General features: G+C 43.8%; 1 protein-coding gene across 4 annotated transcripts in view; it reads left to right on the top strand.

Annotated features, from left to right (window-relative positions):
- Positions 1–16,223, top strand: part of ARHGEF28 (Rho guanine nucleotide exchange factor 28) — a 355,169-nt gene that overhangs the window by 116,175 nt on the left and 222,771 nt on the right. For all 4 annotated transcript variants that reach the window (XM_040341440.1, XM_040341441.1, XM_040341443.1 and 1 more), the window contains exons 3-4: positions 1,792–1,939; positions 3,780–4,070. In XM_040341440.1, the coding sequence (XP_040197374.1) occupies positions 1,792–1,939; positions 3,780–4,070 (439 nt within the window). The remainder of the gene's footprint in view (positions 1–1,791; positions 1,940–3,779; positions 4,071–16,223) is intronic.

Below are 16,223 nucleotides of genomic sequence, written 5' to 3'. Positions count from 1 at the left end.
CTTTAGTAAAGAGAGATTTGCATAAGATACTCGCCTCCTGTCTTCATATAACTAATATTTTCCTTCACAAGCTAGGAAAATCTCAATTTATAGTTAGATAATGGATATGGGCTGAAAGTGCACACTATCAGGTTTACTTTGAGGGTATGTTAATCTAAATTGGAAAAAGAAATGAAGAAATGGTTTAGCAATTACAGCTCTTAGGAATAGCCCCCCCCCTTTTTCAAGGGCCCAAAAGTAATTGGATAATTGAATCAAAAGCTATTTCATGGCCAGGCGTGGGCTACTCCTTCGTTATTTTTTCATCAATTAAACAGGTAAAAGGTCTGGAGTTGATTCTAAGTGTGGTATTTGCATTTGGAATCTATTGCTGTGAACCTACATTATGTGTTCTAAGGAGCTGTGCAAGCAAGTGAAAACGGCCATTGTAAGGCTTCAAAAACAAAACAAATCCATCCGAGAGATAGCAGCAACATCAGGTGTGGTCAAATCAACAGTTTGGTACATTCGGAGGAAAGAAGAATGCACTGGTGAGCTCAGCAACATAAAAAAGCCTGGAAAACAATAGTGGTGGATGATGGCAGAATCCTCTCTATAGTAAAGAAAAACCCATTCACAACATCCAGACAAGTGAAGGACACTCTCCAGGAGGTGGGCGTATCATTGTCAAAGTCTACAATCAAGAGAATACATCACGACAGCAAATACAGAGGGTTCACCACAAGGTTCAAACCATTCATGGAGAATAGAAAAGCCAGATTAGACTTTGCCAAAAAACTTTAAAAAAAGCCAGACCAGTTCTGGAAAAGCATTCTTTGGCCGGATGAAACTAAGATTAATCTTTACCAGAATGACAGGAAGAGTGTGGAAAAGGCTTGGAACAGCTCGTGCATGGCTTCCAGTGGCACTGGGTCTTTGGTGTTTATTGATGATGTGACAGAAGCAGCCGGATTAATTCTGCAGTGTTTAGAGATATACTGTCAGCCCAGATTCAGCCAAATGCATCAAAGTTGTTTGGACGGCGCTTCACAGTACAGATGCACAATGATCCAAACACATTGCAAAAGCAAGCCAGGAGCTTTTGAAGGAAAAGAAGTGGAATATTCTGCAATGGCCAAGTCAATCACCTGATCGCAACCCAATTAAGCACGTATTTCACTTGTTGAAGGCAAAACTAAAGGCAGAAAGACCCACAAAGAACTGAAGACAGCTGCAGTTATAGCCTGGCAGAGCATCAGAGGAGGAAACCCAGTCTTTGATAACGTCCATAGGTTCCAGACTTCAGACAGTCATTGCCAGTAAAGGATTCTCAACAAAATATAAAAAATGAACATTTTATTTTTGATTATATTTATTTGTCCAATTATATTTTAGCCCTTGAAAATGTGGGGACTGTGTAAAACGTTTGCAGTTCCTAAAATTTGTACTTGATATTTATGTTTAACCCCTTGAATTAAATCTGAAAGTCTTTTCTTCAAATTCATTTTGGATTGTTTCGTTTTTACATTTATTCTGGTGGCGTTCAGAGCCAAAAGTATGCAAATTGTGTCCCAATATTTATGGACCTAACGGTAATTACAAAACGTACAGGTATGTATGGTTTAGCACTAGAAGTAACTGCTCATACTACCCAATCAGTTTCTGTATTATGTTTCCCAGTATTTTTTTTATAAAATGAAATTCTGATTGCTATAGGCAAAGTTGTTAAGAGTCCTCATTCATAAATTTTGGTGCATATAGGCCAAGTTAAAACTGTGACTTATCCTCTCTTTTACCCTCTGTATTTTCCAGGGCCAAATAATTGTGTATGCAAACTTTGCTGAAGACCTCCACCTTCCAGAAGATGCAGAATTTTATTTTGTATACAATGGATCCAGTCATCGGCATGTCGCATTCGCAGAACGTGTCAACGCAAATTCTTTGTGCTCCATCCTACCAGGTCAGGAACTTTTTTTTTTTTTTTTTTAGATTTGATTTTGACAACTACATTGTTACAAAATAAAAAGGCAAAAAAGCCTTATGCCGCGTACACACCATCACTTTATGTGATGAAAAAAAATTAAAACGACCGTGTGTGGGGTTGTTTTATGTCTTGTGAAAAACGACAAAAAAAATTGAAGCACGCTTCAATTTTTTGTGTCGTTTTTCATAACGTCGTTTTTTTATGTCAATTTAAATGATAGTGTGTGGGCAAAACGACACATGCTTAGAAGCAAGTTATGAAGCTAGCTTCAATGGAAAAGAGTGCTGAACGTAACCTCGCTTTGCTAGAGCATTTTGAAAAAATGATGGTGTGTAGGCAACATCGTTTTTGAAAATTAAGTTTCAAAAACGTCGTTTTATTTCATGATTTAAAACGTCTTTTTTTTTCTTCACATAAAGTGATGGTGTGTACGCGGCATTACACTTAAAGTGGTTGTAAACCCCTAAATGTACCAAGTGAAGTGACTGGCCACAGGTGATACACAGAGATTAAACAAATCCACCTACATAAGTTGTACCTGTTTATCTGTAGCCCTCCCAAAGCACACATTTTTACTTAGCTTTTCTCAGTGCTAACATGCATGGGGCAGGGATCTGTTGTCACACACTGCAGAGCATAGCACAGGGAGCTGAGTGTACTCTGAGACCAGAGAGGAGGGAAAGGACAAACCCCTCTACACAGTTTCATAGGGGAAATCTGCACAGCTGAGGCTATCAAACGTGTGTGTAAGGGGGGGGCTTAGAAGTAAGAAGTGACTCAGATATCAGAGGAATAAGAGACAAATCACCCTAGGGGATTGGATAGAAGCAAGGACACACTATAGAAGGATATTCTTTGTTCATTTTAGAGGTTCACAACCACTTTAGTAGTTTTTGATGAATAAAGATTCTTTCCTGTGCAAGAATGTTTCCTGTGTATATAATGCTGGCTGACATTGTCCTACTATTAAGACCACTAGCACTGGGTGATAAAAATGTGCCATGCATGGCTTGATATACAGGCAAATCCTGTTGTGTGGTTAGAAATTTTCCCTGCCGGTATCACTTGGCTCAACATAATTCGGAAAATTAGCAATCTTGGTCTGTCATGAGACAAATACAGAGACTCCCATTATGTAACTTTCTGAAAAGGTTTGATGTCTGGCTGTTATGCTTCTCCTCTGACTTCAGTATATTTTGATTTGTGGAGGCGGTTCACGTGGTAAGAAGGTGATATGTTGCCACCTCACTGTCTATTTTACCACTGTAAGCGCACATCACTGTTCTAGAACTGTGTGCAATGCACTCAGTTGTAATTAATAGGGAAAGTTCCACATTCATAACTATGCTACCAAAATTAGCGTGTGCTGTAAATTGCCTTCAGCATTGTTTCTTCTTGCCGGAGGTTACCATTTAGCTGAAGCCCAGAGCCCCTGAGCAGCAGTTAGGCTAGGTTCACTCTAGTGCAGGTCGTGCGTCCTAAGGTTGTTCGAACACGGCAGCCCATTCATTTGAATGGACTGCTGTGCCGCGTAAACCACACAAAAAAGGCGGCCACAGTGGTTTTCGCAATCGCGCTGTGGGCTCGCAAGAGCAGTGCGATCTGGGTGCGGTAGTATGAACCTAGCCTAAATCTTTATTGCACTACATAGTTGATGGCAGATCTAAATGAGATTGTACAATCAGATTATACAGTGTGTATAGCCACCTTTATTGTTATGAGTCTCTAATCTGTATGCTAATACAATAAAGAAGTAAAAGCTACACTCAGATAAGAATTATGAAAGTAAATGTCTTTTACATCTCTCTTTTCCCAGGACATAATTGCTCAGAATCCTTAACCGTGGCTGTATGTATGCACACCGATGGCTATTCTCCAGTTATTGTGGCGTGCACCACTGTAGACTATGTGATAGATAAAGCTTGCAGTATTTCCCACTTCCTGAAAAGCAACAGCGACAGCCTAACTCCATGCAGTCACGAGGACATTCTCCATCAGTTTGATGTAACTCTCAAGGACTTGCAGTTACTGGACCGTAACATAATGCTATGCTTTGCACATGAGGATTTGACACCTTGGAATGTTCTTGGATCCTTTTGTGAAAAAGGTAAGATATACTGTATAATGAGACATTTGTGAGAATTGTATCCACTGCTGGTTTAAAGTATAACCACATTTTCACTTAAAGCTTTTGTCTAAATTTAAAAGCCATGTGTGTCCTTCCATCGATCTTTTTGTGATTTCTGCATTTCTTCGAGATCTGTGCAGTATTCCAGTGTAAAACGTTACTTCTGTGCAGAAGCTTCCTGTAATGAAGACCGCTCACTGCTGCTCCCTCTCCTTGTGTAGGGTGACTAGTCTTGTATCCACCCCCTCCTGTTGTTTTCTGCAGGCAGCCTGTAGTGGGTGGAGCCTGCTGGATCCCTCCCCTTCTCTGCACAGGTTTTGTACAGCACAATGATAATGTCACTGCTACTTCTACAAGGTTATATCTGGGATTGTAAACTAATTAAGTGCATGCAAAGTGTATTTATATGCTTTTAGGTAGATTCAGGTACGTTCCCGTAACTTTGCGGCGGCGTAGCTTAAGGAATTTAAGCTACGCCGCCGTAAGTTAGCGAGGCAAGTACATGATTCACAATGTACTTGCCTGCTAAGTTACGTCGGCGTAGCCTGAATCGGCGGGCGCAAGGGCGCCTAATTCAAATGTGTTTGAGGGGGGCGTGTTTTATGTTAATGAGGCTTGACCTCACATTTTTTACGTTTTTTTTTTTTTTTACTGTGCATGCGCCGGGCACCTACATTTCCCAGTGTGCATTGCGGCTAAGTACGCCGCACGGGCCTATTGATTTTGACGTGGACGTAAACTACGTAAATCCCGATTCACGGACGACTTACGCAAACGATGTAAAAAATTCGAATTTCGACGCGGGAACGGCGGCCATACTTGACATTACTATTCCAATAGGGCCTAGCTCTAACTTTACGCGGCCTATCTCTTACGCAAACGGCGTAAAAGTACTGTGTTGGCCAGGCGTACGTTCGTGAATCGGCGTATCTCCTCATTTACATATTCTACGTCGACCGCAATGGAAGCGCCACCTAGCGGCCATCCAAAATATTGCAATCTAAGATAGGACGGCGCAAGCCGTCGTATCTTAGCTATGTTTAAGCGTATCTCGGTTTGAGCATACGCTTAAACATAAGTCGGCGTAGATTCTGAGTTAGGTCGACTTATCTACTGATAAGTCGGCCTAACTCTTACTGAATCTACCTATTAAAGCGGATGTCCACCGGAAAAAAAAAATTAAAAGCCAGCAGCTACAAATACTGCAGCTGCTGACATTTAATATTAGCACACTTACTTGTCCTGGAGTCCAGCGCCGTCGGCAGCAGAGGACGAGCGATCGCTCGTCACTCTGCTGCCTGCACTGCCATCCTCGGTGAGGGAACCAGGAAGGGAAGCGCTCTGGCTTCACTGCCCGGTTCCCTACATCGCATGCGCAAGTCGCGTTGCGCCGTGCTGACTGGTTCCCGTTGTGTCCTGGGAGCTGTGTGTTTCCCAGAACACAACGGGGGGACGGGGACGGGGTCTGACGTCCTGCCCGCAGTCTACCCACAGACTGTGTGGCCGGAAGTGGGTGCAAATACCTGTCTTTAGACAGGTATCTGCACCCCCCTCCCCCCTGAAAGGTGTCAAATGTGACACCGGAGGGGGGAGGGTTCCGATGAGCGGAAGTTCCACTTTAGGGTGGAGCTCCGCTTTAAATTAAAATGTCTGAGCCTGGAGTTCAGCTTTAACATCTGTTTCTGTTTTTAGCTGTAATGAAGATAAATATCTATTCTACCAGTCAGCATTTTTCCTGTAACTATTTTTGCCCAATACTAGACGGTTCTGTTTGTACTGAGCTAAATATGAGACTACTCATTCTAGGAGGCTGCAGGCGGTAGTGCCTGAAAACAGGTAGCCCACCATATAGGCATTTATTAGGCTGCTGTGACAAATAGAATTATTCTGTCTGCGTAAGAATGCAATTCGACCTTGAGGTCCATAGCCTGTTTTTTTTTTGTTTCTCAAAATTTAGCCTGTTTTTTACTTGTGAGTGATACTCATGTATAGGGACAACTAACTAGGGATAAAACACTCTTGCATTTAAAAAAAATAGAGTTTAACTAAAAGAGGCCTCCTTCATTACTGTAACAGTGAGCATCTGTCACCTGCGTGTTCAGCCACCTGTGGTGTTGTGGTGATTATGCTCCTGTGGCATGGTTGTGCCAGTCCAAACTGTATTTTAGGACGTGGCAGCCCACTTTTATTAAGTTAGTTCATATAGAAATCGGTTGCCCATGCAGAGGTTTCCAACATGAAATGTCAACCAAAAGTAGCAAGCCACCTAGCTTCCTTGTCAGCGACACTGCTGTTACCAGTCCCTCTATGTTGTCCAGCTCTCCTGGTTCACTTTGTGTCCTGGGAGCTGTGTGTTTCCCAGAACACAACGGGGGGACGGGGACGGGGTCTGACGTCCTGCCCGCAGTCTACCCACAGACTGTGTGGCCGGAAGTGGGTGCAAATACCTGTCTTTAGACAGGTATCTGCACCCCCCTCCCCCCTGAAAGGTGTCAAATGTGACACCGGAGGGGGGAGGGTTCCGATGAGCGGAAGTTCCACTTTAGGGTGGAGCTCCGCTTTAAATTAAAATGTCTGAGCCTGGAGTTCAGCTTTAACATCTGTTTCTGTTTTTAGCTGTAATGAAGATAAATATCTATTCTACCAGTCAGCATTTTTCCTGTAACTATTTTTGCCCAATACTAGACGGTTCTGTTTGTACTGAGCTAAATATGAGACTACTCATTCTAGGAGGCTGCAGGCGGTAGTGCCTGAAAACAGGTAGCCCACCATATAGGCATTTATTAGGCTGCTGTGACAAATAGAATTATTCTGTCTGCGTAAGAATGCAATTCGACCTTGAGGTCCATAGCCTGTTTTTTTTTTGTTTCTCAAAATTTAGCCTGTTTTTTACTTGTGAGTGATACTCATGTATAGGGACAACTAACTAGGGATAAAACACTCTTGCATTTAAAAAAAATAGAGTTTAACTAAAAGAGGCCTCCTTCATTACTGTAACAGTGAGCATCTGTCACCTGCGTGTTCAGCCACCTGTGGTGTTGTGGTGATTATGCTCCTGTGGCATGGTTGTGCCAGTCCAAACTGTATTTTAGGACGTGGCAGCCCACTTTTATTAAGTTAGTTCATATAGAAATCGGTTGCCCATGCAGAGGTTTCCAACATGAAATGTCAACCAAAAGTAGCAAGCCACCTAGCTTCCTTGTCAGCGACACTGCTGTTACCAGTCCCTCTATGTTGTCCAGCTCTCCTGGTTCACTTGGATTACTTCGCCTTTAGTCACAGCATCCTGCTGCACAGCCCACTTCTGGCCTCTGGATAGGGATTCTCCAGAAACACCAGTCTACCGGACTCCTGGGACAAGATCTCCTGGCTGGGGTACCTCTGACCACTGGTTGAGACCTCCTGTCTCTTGAATCCTGCTGGGGCACCTCTGACCCCTGGGCGAGAGCTCCTGTCTCCAAACTGTGAGCTGTCTTCAACCGGGGAACCTGAGGGGAGAACTATCAATAACTCCTCATGGATCAGACCTCTCAGTCACTCTCCTCAGGCATCAGATTCCTTAATGACTCCCCTTAGGGATCACATCTCTCAATGACTTCCCTCATTAATCTGATTTTTGTCACTCCTCAGGTATCAGATCCCTCCGTGATTCCCCTCGGGGATCAGATCCCTCAATGATTTCCCTCGGGTATCACATCTCCCAGTGACTCCTTCAGCAATCAGATGTCCCAGTGACTCCTTCAGGAATCAGATCTCCCAGTGACTCCTTCAGGAATCAGATCTCCCAGTGACTCCTTCAGGAATCAGATCTCCCAGTGACTCCTTCAGGAATCAGATCTCCCAGTGACTCCTTCAGGAATCAGATCTCCCAGTGACTCCTTCAGGAATCAGATCTCCCAGTGACTCCTTCAGGGATCAGATCTCCCAGTGACTCCTTCAGAGATCAGATCTTCCAGTGACTCCCCTCGGGGATCAGATCTCCCAGTGACTCCCCTCGGGGATCAGATCTCCCAGTGACTCCCCTCGGGGTTTAGATCTCCCAGTGACTCCCCTCGGGGATCAGATCTCTTAATAAATTCCTTCGTAAATTGGATCTCTCAATGACTTCCCTGTACCTGCTAGGATTCATGGAAGTTGTAGTCTCTGCAGCTGGTAGTACATTACAAATGAATGACATGTGGCTGATCCAGCAGCCTATGTTCTTGGGCTGGAAGTGGCTAAAAGAACTGGGACTCCCAGGAAGACAGACAACAAACTAAAATTAAAACTAGGACAAAGTGACCAGACGACACTATTGTGAAAATACTAATAGATGCAAGGTTGCAATGAGGGTTTAATCTACGTGAGTTCCTACTGATTTCCATTTCTGTCCTTTTCAACACGAACAATAAGAGGGTAAATATGGAGCAAATTAAAAATTAAACAAGAGCATGAAACGGGGAAACAAAGGGACATCCCAATATGCAGTTTAGTACATCCCGAAACAAAGCAGTAAATCAAACAATAACTATAAAGCCTCTCAAATTGGTGATGAGTAATACAGAGAACCACTGCTGGTAATCAGAAGCTCATGCTGGCAGACTACATGGTTGCTACCTGTTCATTATTTCCCATAATCCATGGTTATTTTTAATTTGCTGCTATTTTATAATGAGCTGACTACTCAGCTAAACTATTAAACGGCCAGAAGTACCCAACCCTCCACAGCTGGGATGTAACAGGAGTACATAAAAAGGCCTCGTTCACAAAGGGTGTGCTACAGCATACACCCATGTCAGGCTGGGTTTACTTGCACAGGGGATGCATGCAGACAGTCCTATTGATGTCAGCTGGGATGCAGCAACTGAACGGATACAGCCGCTGCTCCCAATTTGACAGCCGTGTGGGTGCATGCCCCCAAACTTACACTGTTTGTGTTCGGGACTGTGCACCCGCACATGTACAGATGTCAAACTGGGAGCTGCGGCCCACTGATAAGGGCCTTGCTGCCCCCCTTGTGACCATGTTAGCAGTGCACTAGTGTCTGATTGCCTGACAGTTTTGGCCCTCCTTTTTGTCTGTGCATTCTGAATAGAGGCTTTGCTGCATTGCAGAGTGCTGTGAATGCATAGCTCCCAACTGTCCCTGATTTTGAGGGACTGTCCCTGATTTGGAGCAATGTCCCTCTGTCCCCCCCCCTCATTTTGGTCTGATCTATATAGTTGTATATAAAATGCACGTTTTATCTTTCGAAAAGTGTTTCCCAGTGCTAAACCTTTCATCCAAAAATCTAAATTGTAAATTTTAAAAGCCAATAATAAAGGAATAGTAGTGGTAAAAAAAGCCCTTGTGGATTTAATTAACCTTTTTTGTTAATTCTCCTTTAACCACTTCAGCCCTAACTCACAAAAATTTGAGTTTAACCACTTAAGACCCGGACCTTTAGGCAGCTAAAGGACCCAGCCCCTTTTTGCGATTCGGTACTGCATCGCTTTAACTGACAATTGCGCGGTCGTGCGACGTGGCTCCCAAACAAAATTGGCGTTCTTTTTTTCCCACAAGTAGAGCTTTCTTTTGGTGGTATTTGATCACCTCTGCGGTTTTTATTTTTTGCGCTATAAACAAAAATAGAGCGAAAATTTGGAAAAAAAATGAATATTTTTTACTTTTTGCTATAATAAATATCCCCAAAAATATATATATAAAAAAACAGTTTAGGCCGATACGTATTCTTCGACATATTTTTTGTAAAAAAAAAAAAAAATCGCAATAATCGTTTATTGATTGGTTTGCGCACAAGTTTTATAGCGTCTACAAAATAGGAGATAGTTTTATGGCATTTTTATTAATATTTTTTTTTACTAGTAATGGCGGCGATCAGCGATTTTTATCGGTACTGTGAAATTATGGCGGACACATCAGACACTTTTGACACATTTTTGGGACCATTGGCATTTTTATAGCGATCAGTGCTATAAAAATGCATTGATTACTATAAAAATGCCACTGGCAGGGAAGGGGTTAACACTAGGGGGTGGGGAAGGGGTTAAGTATGTTCCCTGGGTGTGTTCTAACTGAAGGGGGGGGGGTGGACTGACTGAGGGAAATGACAAATCGCTGTTTATACATTGTATGAACAGACGATAGGTAATTTCCCCCCTGACAGGACCGGGAGCTGTGTGTTTACACACACAGCTCCCGGTCCTCGCTCTGTAACGAGCGATCGCGCCCGCCGGGCACGCGTGCGGGAGTCATGCGCGCCCCTATTGGCTGCTAGGCGAGATGACGTAGATCTACGTGATCTCGCCCAGCAGAGCCGCCCTGCCGCCGTAAAACTGCGGCGGCTGGTCGGCAAGCGGTTAAGGGGGGTTGGCAGGGGGCGTGTCCTATGCCTACATACATTTGCTAGTAGGTGTCCCTTATTCCCATCTCAAAATGTTAGGAGGTATGTGAATGGCGGTCAGGGCACAATCCAATCAAAGCTTTTTGCCATGCTGTATTACTGCGGTGCAGTTCCTCAACTTCATCCATGTAGAACTAAAGGAAGAAATATAAGAAAACCTTGTGGCCCCTACTAGGTGCAGATGTTCTGAAGGAACAGGAAGGGCCCTGTGTCTTGTAGCCTCTTCCACAGATGTCAGGACGGACAGTTGACGTCTGTTCATTCACATGTTGTTAGGCTAAAACCTGTATTGCTCAGCAGCTTTTGTCACTTTCCCATGGCCAGATGGGTAGATCACAAGGAGAGGCTGTTTGGTCGCAATGGATTTGGGTGGGGGGGGGGGGGTGCCCCTTCAATCAGGTCAGATCTTCACATGTCCCCTGAGTGTCGTTTTCCGTTTATTTCCTCTTTCTTTGTAGCTTTTGGTTTATAGCTGTGCAGACCTTTGTCCCCAGCACTGCTGGACACATAAAGTCCTATTGCACATAGTATACTTAATGTGAACTTTCCACTTCATGTGTTTTCATTGTTACATTGTGCCTCCAAGTTAAACAGCTGTACCACTGCAGGGTAGATACATACAGGAGAGGTAGGTTGTTTAGGGCCATGAGAACTGAGATGTGTTGATTTACATCTGGCAGCAAAAAGGAATTTTTCTCCGAGAAACATTGTCTTACCATTCTCTAGCCATTTTATTAAAGTGATGGAAGACCCATAAAGCAGAGTGCAATTATTTGCTGTTATTGCTGTAGTGCAGGCATATGCAATTAGCGGACCTCCAACTGTTACAAAACTACAAATCCCATCCTGTCTCTGCCTCTGGGTGTCATGCTAGAGTCTTGCTATGCTTCATGGGACTTGTAGTTCTGTAACAGCTGGAGGTCCGCTAATTACATATCCCTGCGTAGTGGTTCCTATGATTGCCAGTAAACACCTGTTAGCTGCAGTGTGAACTAAGGGAGGCCATACATGGTTGTGGTTGAACAAAATAAATTGAATCGCTTCCCCTATCCACTCATTAGAGGTGGATGGAAGAATAAGGAGTTATTGTATTCTGATGGTGGGGAGGTTTCCCAACCATTATGCCCCGTACACACGATCGGCAAAAGTCTGATGTGAGCTTTTGAACGGAAATTCCGACCATGTGTATGCTCCATTGGACTTTTGCTGTTGGAATTTCGGCCAACAAAAGATTGAGAGCTGGTTCTCAAATTTTCAGATAGGAAAAATTCCAAAAAAAGAAAATCCGATTTGTCTGTAGCAATTCCGACACGCAAAATTGAGACGCATGCTTGGAAACAATTTGACGCATGCTTGGAAGCAATGAACTTCATTTTCTCGGCTCGTCGTTGTGTTGTACGTCACCGCGTTCTTGACGGATGAAAATTCAGAGAACTTTTGTGTGACCGTGTGTATGCAAGCCTAGTTAGAGCAAAATTCCCCAAGGTTTTTCCGACGGAAAATCCGATCGTGTGTACGCGGCATAAGAATACACTAATCAGCACCGTTGGCTATAGCCGGTGTGTTGTCATATTCTGCTCCCTATCGCAGAATGCTGCGGAAGTCACGTGGCGGGCAACTGCGCATGCGCAATGCGCTCCAACGGCAAATGTGATGCGTTCCAGGGGATTTACGACACTACCCTTCAGTGAACCCATCACAATTTGTCACGGAAGTGACGTATTACCATACACGGAGCGGGGAGAGAGAGACACACATTCAGAGCGAGAGAGAAATAGAGATATAGAGATACTGAGATACATTCAGAGCGAGAGAGAGATTGTGTACATATATTTTATATAAGGGAAGTAATGCACATAGGGGAGGAAATCCCCTCCCTGAGCCCCGGTTCTCTATCGGTATCTCTATATCTGTATCTCTCTCTCGCTCTGAATGTATCTCAGTATGTCTATATGTCTATTTCTCTCTCGCTCTGAATGTCTCTCTCTCTCTCTCTCTCTCTCTCTCTCTCTCTCTCTCTCTCTCTCCCCCCCCGCTCCGTGTATGGTAATACGTCACTTCCGTGACAAATTGTGATGGTTCACTGAAGGGTAGTGTCGTAAATCCCCTGGAACACATCACATTTGCCGTTGGAGCGCATTGCGCATGCGCAGTTGGCCGCCACGTGACTTCCGCAGCATTCTACGATAGGCAGCAGAATATGACAACACACCGGCAGCACCGACTGAGAAAAAAATGTTTCAACAGTCTGGTTGCAAAAAAGTCGACAGATCGACTTCTGTACAACCTACCTGCCCATACATATGTCGAAATTCGGCCAGTTCCTGCTGAACCTACCAAATTTTGATGCATCTATGGCCGGCTTGATAGCCTGTTGACACCAGTGGCTGCGCTAGAATGCAGCTACAGGTTCGCTTTAGGATGACCACAGAGCTGATGTGCCGAATGCACCACATTGTACTTTTTGTTTTTATGAACTTTATTGAAATGTGCACTGCGCTACTGTGAAAAAAGTACCGCATTCCATAGTTTTTTCCAGCACACAGTGCGGCAAAGCAGAGGTGTGCACTGCCATTTTGCCTTATCTTATGGTTGGTCTTCCCTGGAATAGCCGTCTAACATAGTCCTACCACGATGTTGTGAACAAGTCCTAAGGGTCGAACGTTCAGTCTGGATCTGTCTGTAGGTTTTTCAGACGGATTCAGACAGAACCACAATGTATGTCAAAGGGCAGGTGGATGTAAATGAGCGTGCATCTGTTTACCACTGCTCACATTTGAGCCCAATTATGACAACAGAAAAAAAAAACAGAGAAGATCTGCATCCTTTTTAGGGTTGCCACCTTTTTTTCAAGTCAAACCCGAACACTTTAGCGGCCCACAGCAATTTTTTTTATAGTATAACCTATACATATATTTTGCTATTAAACACCATTTCTGATCATATGAAGTTAATAACAAGAGTTCCCTTTTACATCAGGGTCCTCAGAGTTCCCCTTTTAAATCTGAATCCACAGAGTTCCCCTTTTACATCTGAACTCGCAGAGCTCTCTTTCACTGTAAGGGGGGACTCTGCAGACTCTGATGTAAGGGGGAACTCTGGGGGCTCTAACATAAGGGATGCTCTGGAAACCATGATCTAAGGGGGAACACTGGGAACTCTGATATACAGTAGGACTCTGTAAGGGGGAACACTGCGGCCTCTGGTGTAAAGGGGAACTCTGATGTAAGGGGGAACACTGAGAACTCTGATGTATGGAGAAGACTCTGATGTAAGGGGGAAAGCCGTGGCCTCTGGTGTAAAGGGGAACTCCGATGTAAGGGGTGCTCTGAGAACCCTGACTTGCCTTTGTGTACTCATTTAGAGGCAGGAGAGAAAAGGGAGAGGGGGGAGACATTCACAGACAGGGATGGATGGCAAGCTCACTCACCCCCTGGCAGTCAGCACCTCTCATCCAGATGTATATGAGGCTGCTGGACTTTAAATTTCCAGCCCCAACTTTCCTTTTCTGAGGCACAGCACTGAGGATTGGAGTGTGGGCAGACACAGAGGGGACGGTGTGGGGGGGGGGGGCATAGGTGTAGATCGAGCCCTCTCTCAGGCAGTGTGAAAGAGACAACTGCAGCCATAAACCCTGCTGGCAAGCCATAGTCCAGGCTAAATAATGTGTCCGGGTTTCAGGCTTTCTGAAACCCGGACACAGGATTCCAAACCCGAACTGTCCGGGTGAATCCTGGACAGGTGGCAACCCTAATCCTTTTCCATATTTGGATTTGAATGGATAATGCTTGTATACATTCATTTATTTTCTGGACATTTTTTAGAAACCTATTTTTTGTTTGTTTTTGTGATTTATGACCATTTTCTTCATCTTGCTGCATCTATCCCTACCGGGCATGTTGCTGAGTGTACAGGGGGCCTAACCCTTCAATTTTTGCTTAGTCCTGTGTTCAGTTTCTGTGTGGAGAGAAATCTTCTGTTTTCTTTGTATAGTGAATGGTTTGATTGCTGTGTTCTGGACAAAAACATGGCTTACCATGAACTGTATCGTTTTTCCACCGTCAAAGGTGGTTAAGACCAACCAATGAGAAATGACCATGAATCCTTTGTTTTCAGTTGCTTGCCTGTTGGCTGTAATGCTCATCCTGTGGCTTCACTATTTAGTAGGTGACTGACCTAGAACCAAATAACAGCCATACACCTAGAGCCGCCTGATTCTGGATAAAATCAGGTTTTTTATTTTTTTTTGCTTAGAATAAAGATCACGATTCTCAGCGTAACATCATCTTTTACATTATACAAAAAACGTGGGCTAACTTTACTGTTTTTTTGTTTTCTTTTAATTCATTAAAGTGTATTTTTTTCCCCCCAAAAATACAGTGTGACATAAAAAATTGCAACAAATGTCATTTCTTTCTCTACGGTCTTTGCTAAAAAAAAATATATATATATAATGTTTGGGGGTTCTAAGTAATTTTCTAGCATACTTACTTACTTACTTGCTTACTTTAACTCGTAAGCAACAAGTGTCAGAAAAAGGCTTAAGCCCCATACACACTATGGCCCAGATTCTCGTAGATGAGCGTAAATTTGGGCGGGCGTAACGTATCTGATTTACGTTACGCTGCCGCAGGTTTTTCAGGCAAGTGCTTTATTCACAAAGCACTTGCATGTAAAGTTGCGGCGGCGTAACGTAAATCACCCGGCGGAATTCAAATTCGGCGGGTCGCAAGGACGTCATTGGTTTTGACGTGGACGTAAATTACGTCCAGCCCCATTCACAGACGACTTACGCAAAAGACGTAAATTAATACATTTTCGACGCGGGAACGACGGCCATACTTAACATTGGCTGCGCCTCATAGACCCAGAGGCAACTTTACGCCGGGAAAAGCCCAACGTAAACGTCGAAACTTTACTGCGTCGGCCGCGCGTACATTTGTGAATTCGCGCATCTAGCTAATTTGCATACTCGACGGGGAAATCGACGGAAGCGCCACCTAGCGGGTAAAAAAAAAATGCATTTAAGATCCGACGGCGTAAGAGACTTATGCCTGTCGGATCTAATATATATCTATGCGTAACTGATTCTAAGAAATAGTCGCATAGATACGACGGCGCTAGGCAGAGATACGACGGCGTATCTGGAGATGCGCCGTCGTATCTCTTTTGAGAATCTGGGCCTATCAGTTTTCCTGCAGATTTTTCTCTTCAGGTTTACCAAAACCATCTAATATGACGTCAAACCTTAATGCCGCGTACACACGATCATTTTTCAGCATGAAAAAAAAACGTTGTTTTTCAGCATGTCGAAGAAACGATGTTTTCCCAACTTCATCATTAAAACGATGTTGCCCACACACCATCGTTTTAAAAAAATTATCTAGCAAAGCGCGGTGACGTACAACACATACGGCGGCACTATAAATGGGAAGTTCCATTCGTCTTTGGGCTGCTTTAGCTGATTCCGTGTTAGTAAAAGACAGTTCACGCTTTTTTGTCTGTTACAGCGTGATGAATGTGCCTACTCCATTATAAACGGTAGTTTTACCAGAACGAGCGCTCCCGTCTCATTACTTGCTTCTGAGCATGCGCAGGTTTTTTACGTCGTTTTAGCCCACACACGATCATTTTTTACAACCCGAAAAACGACCTAGTTTAAAACGACGTTTAAAAATGTGGCATGTTCGAATTTTTTTTGCCCGTTTTTCAGAACCTGAAAAATTATGTGAAGACCACACACGATCATT

This window comes from Rana temporaria, chromosome 1 (genome assembly GCF_905171775.1).
Source record: "Rana temporaria chromosome 1, aRanTem1.1, whole genome shotgun sequence".
In the NCBI taxonomy this organism is placed as follows: domain Eukaryota; kingdom Metazoa; phylum Chordata; class Amphibia; order Anura; family Ranidae; genus Rana; species Rana temporaria.
Note: the sequence above shows the minus strand (reverse complement) of the source record. Positions and strands in the feature narration are given on the sequence as shown.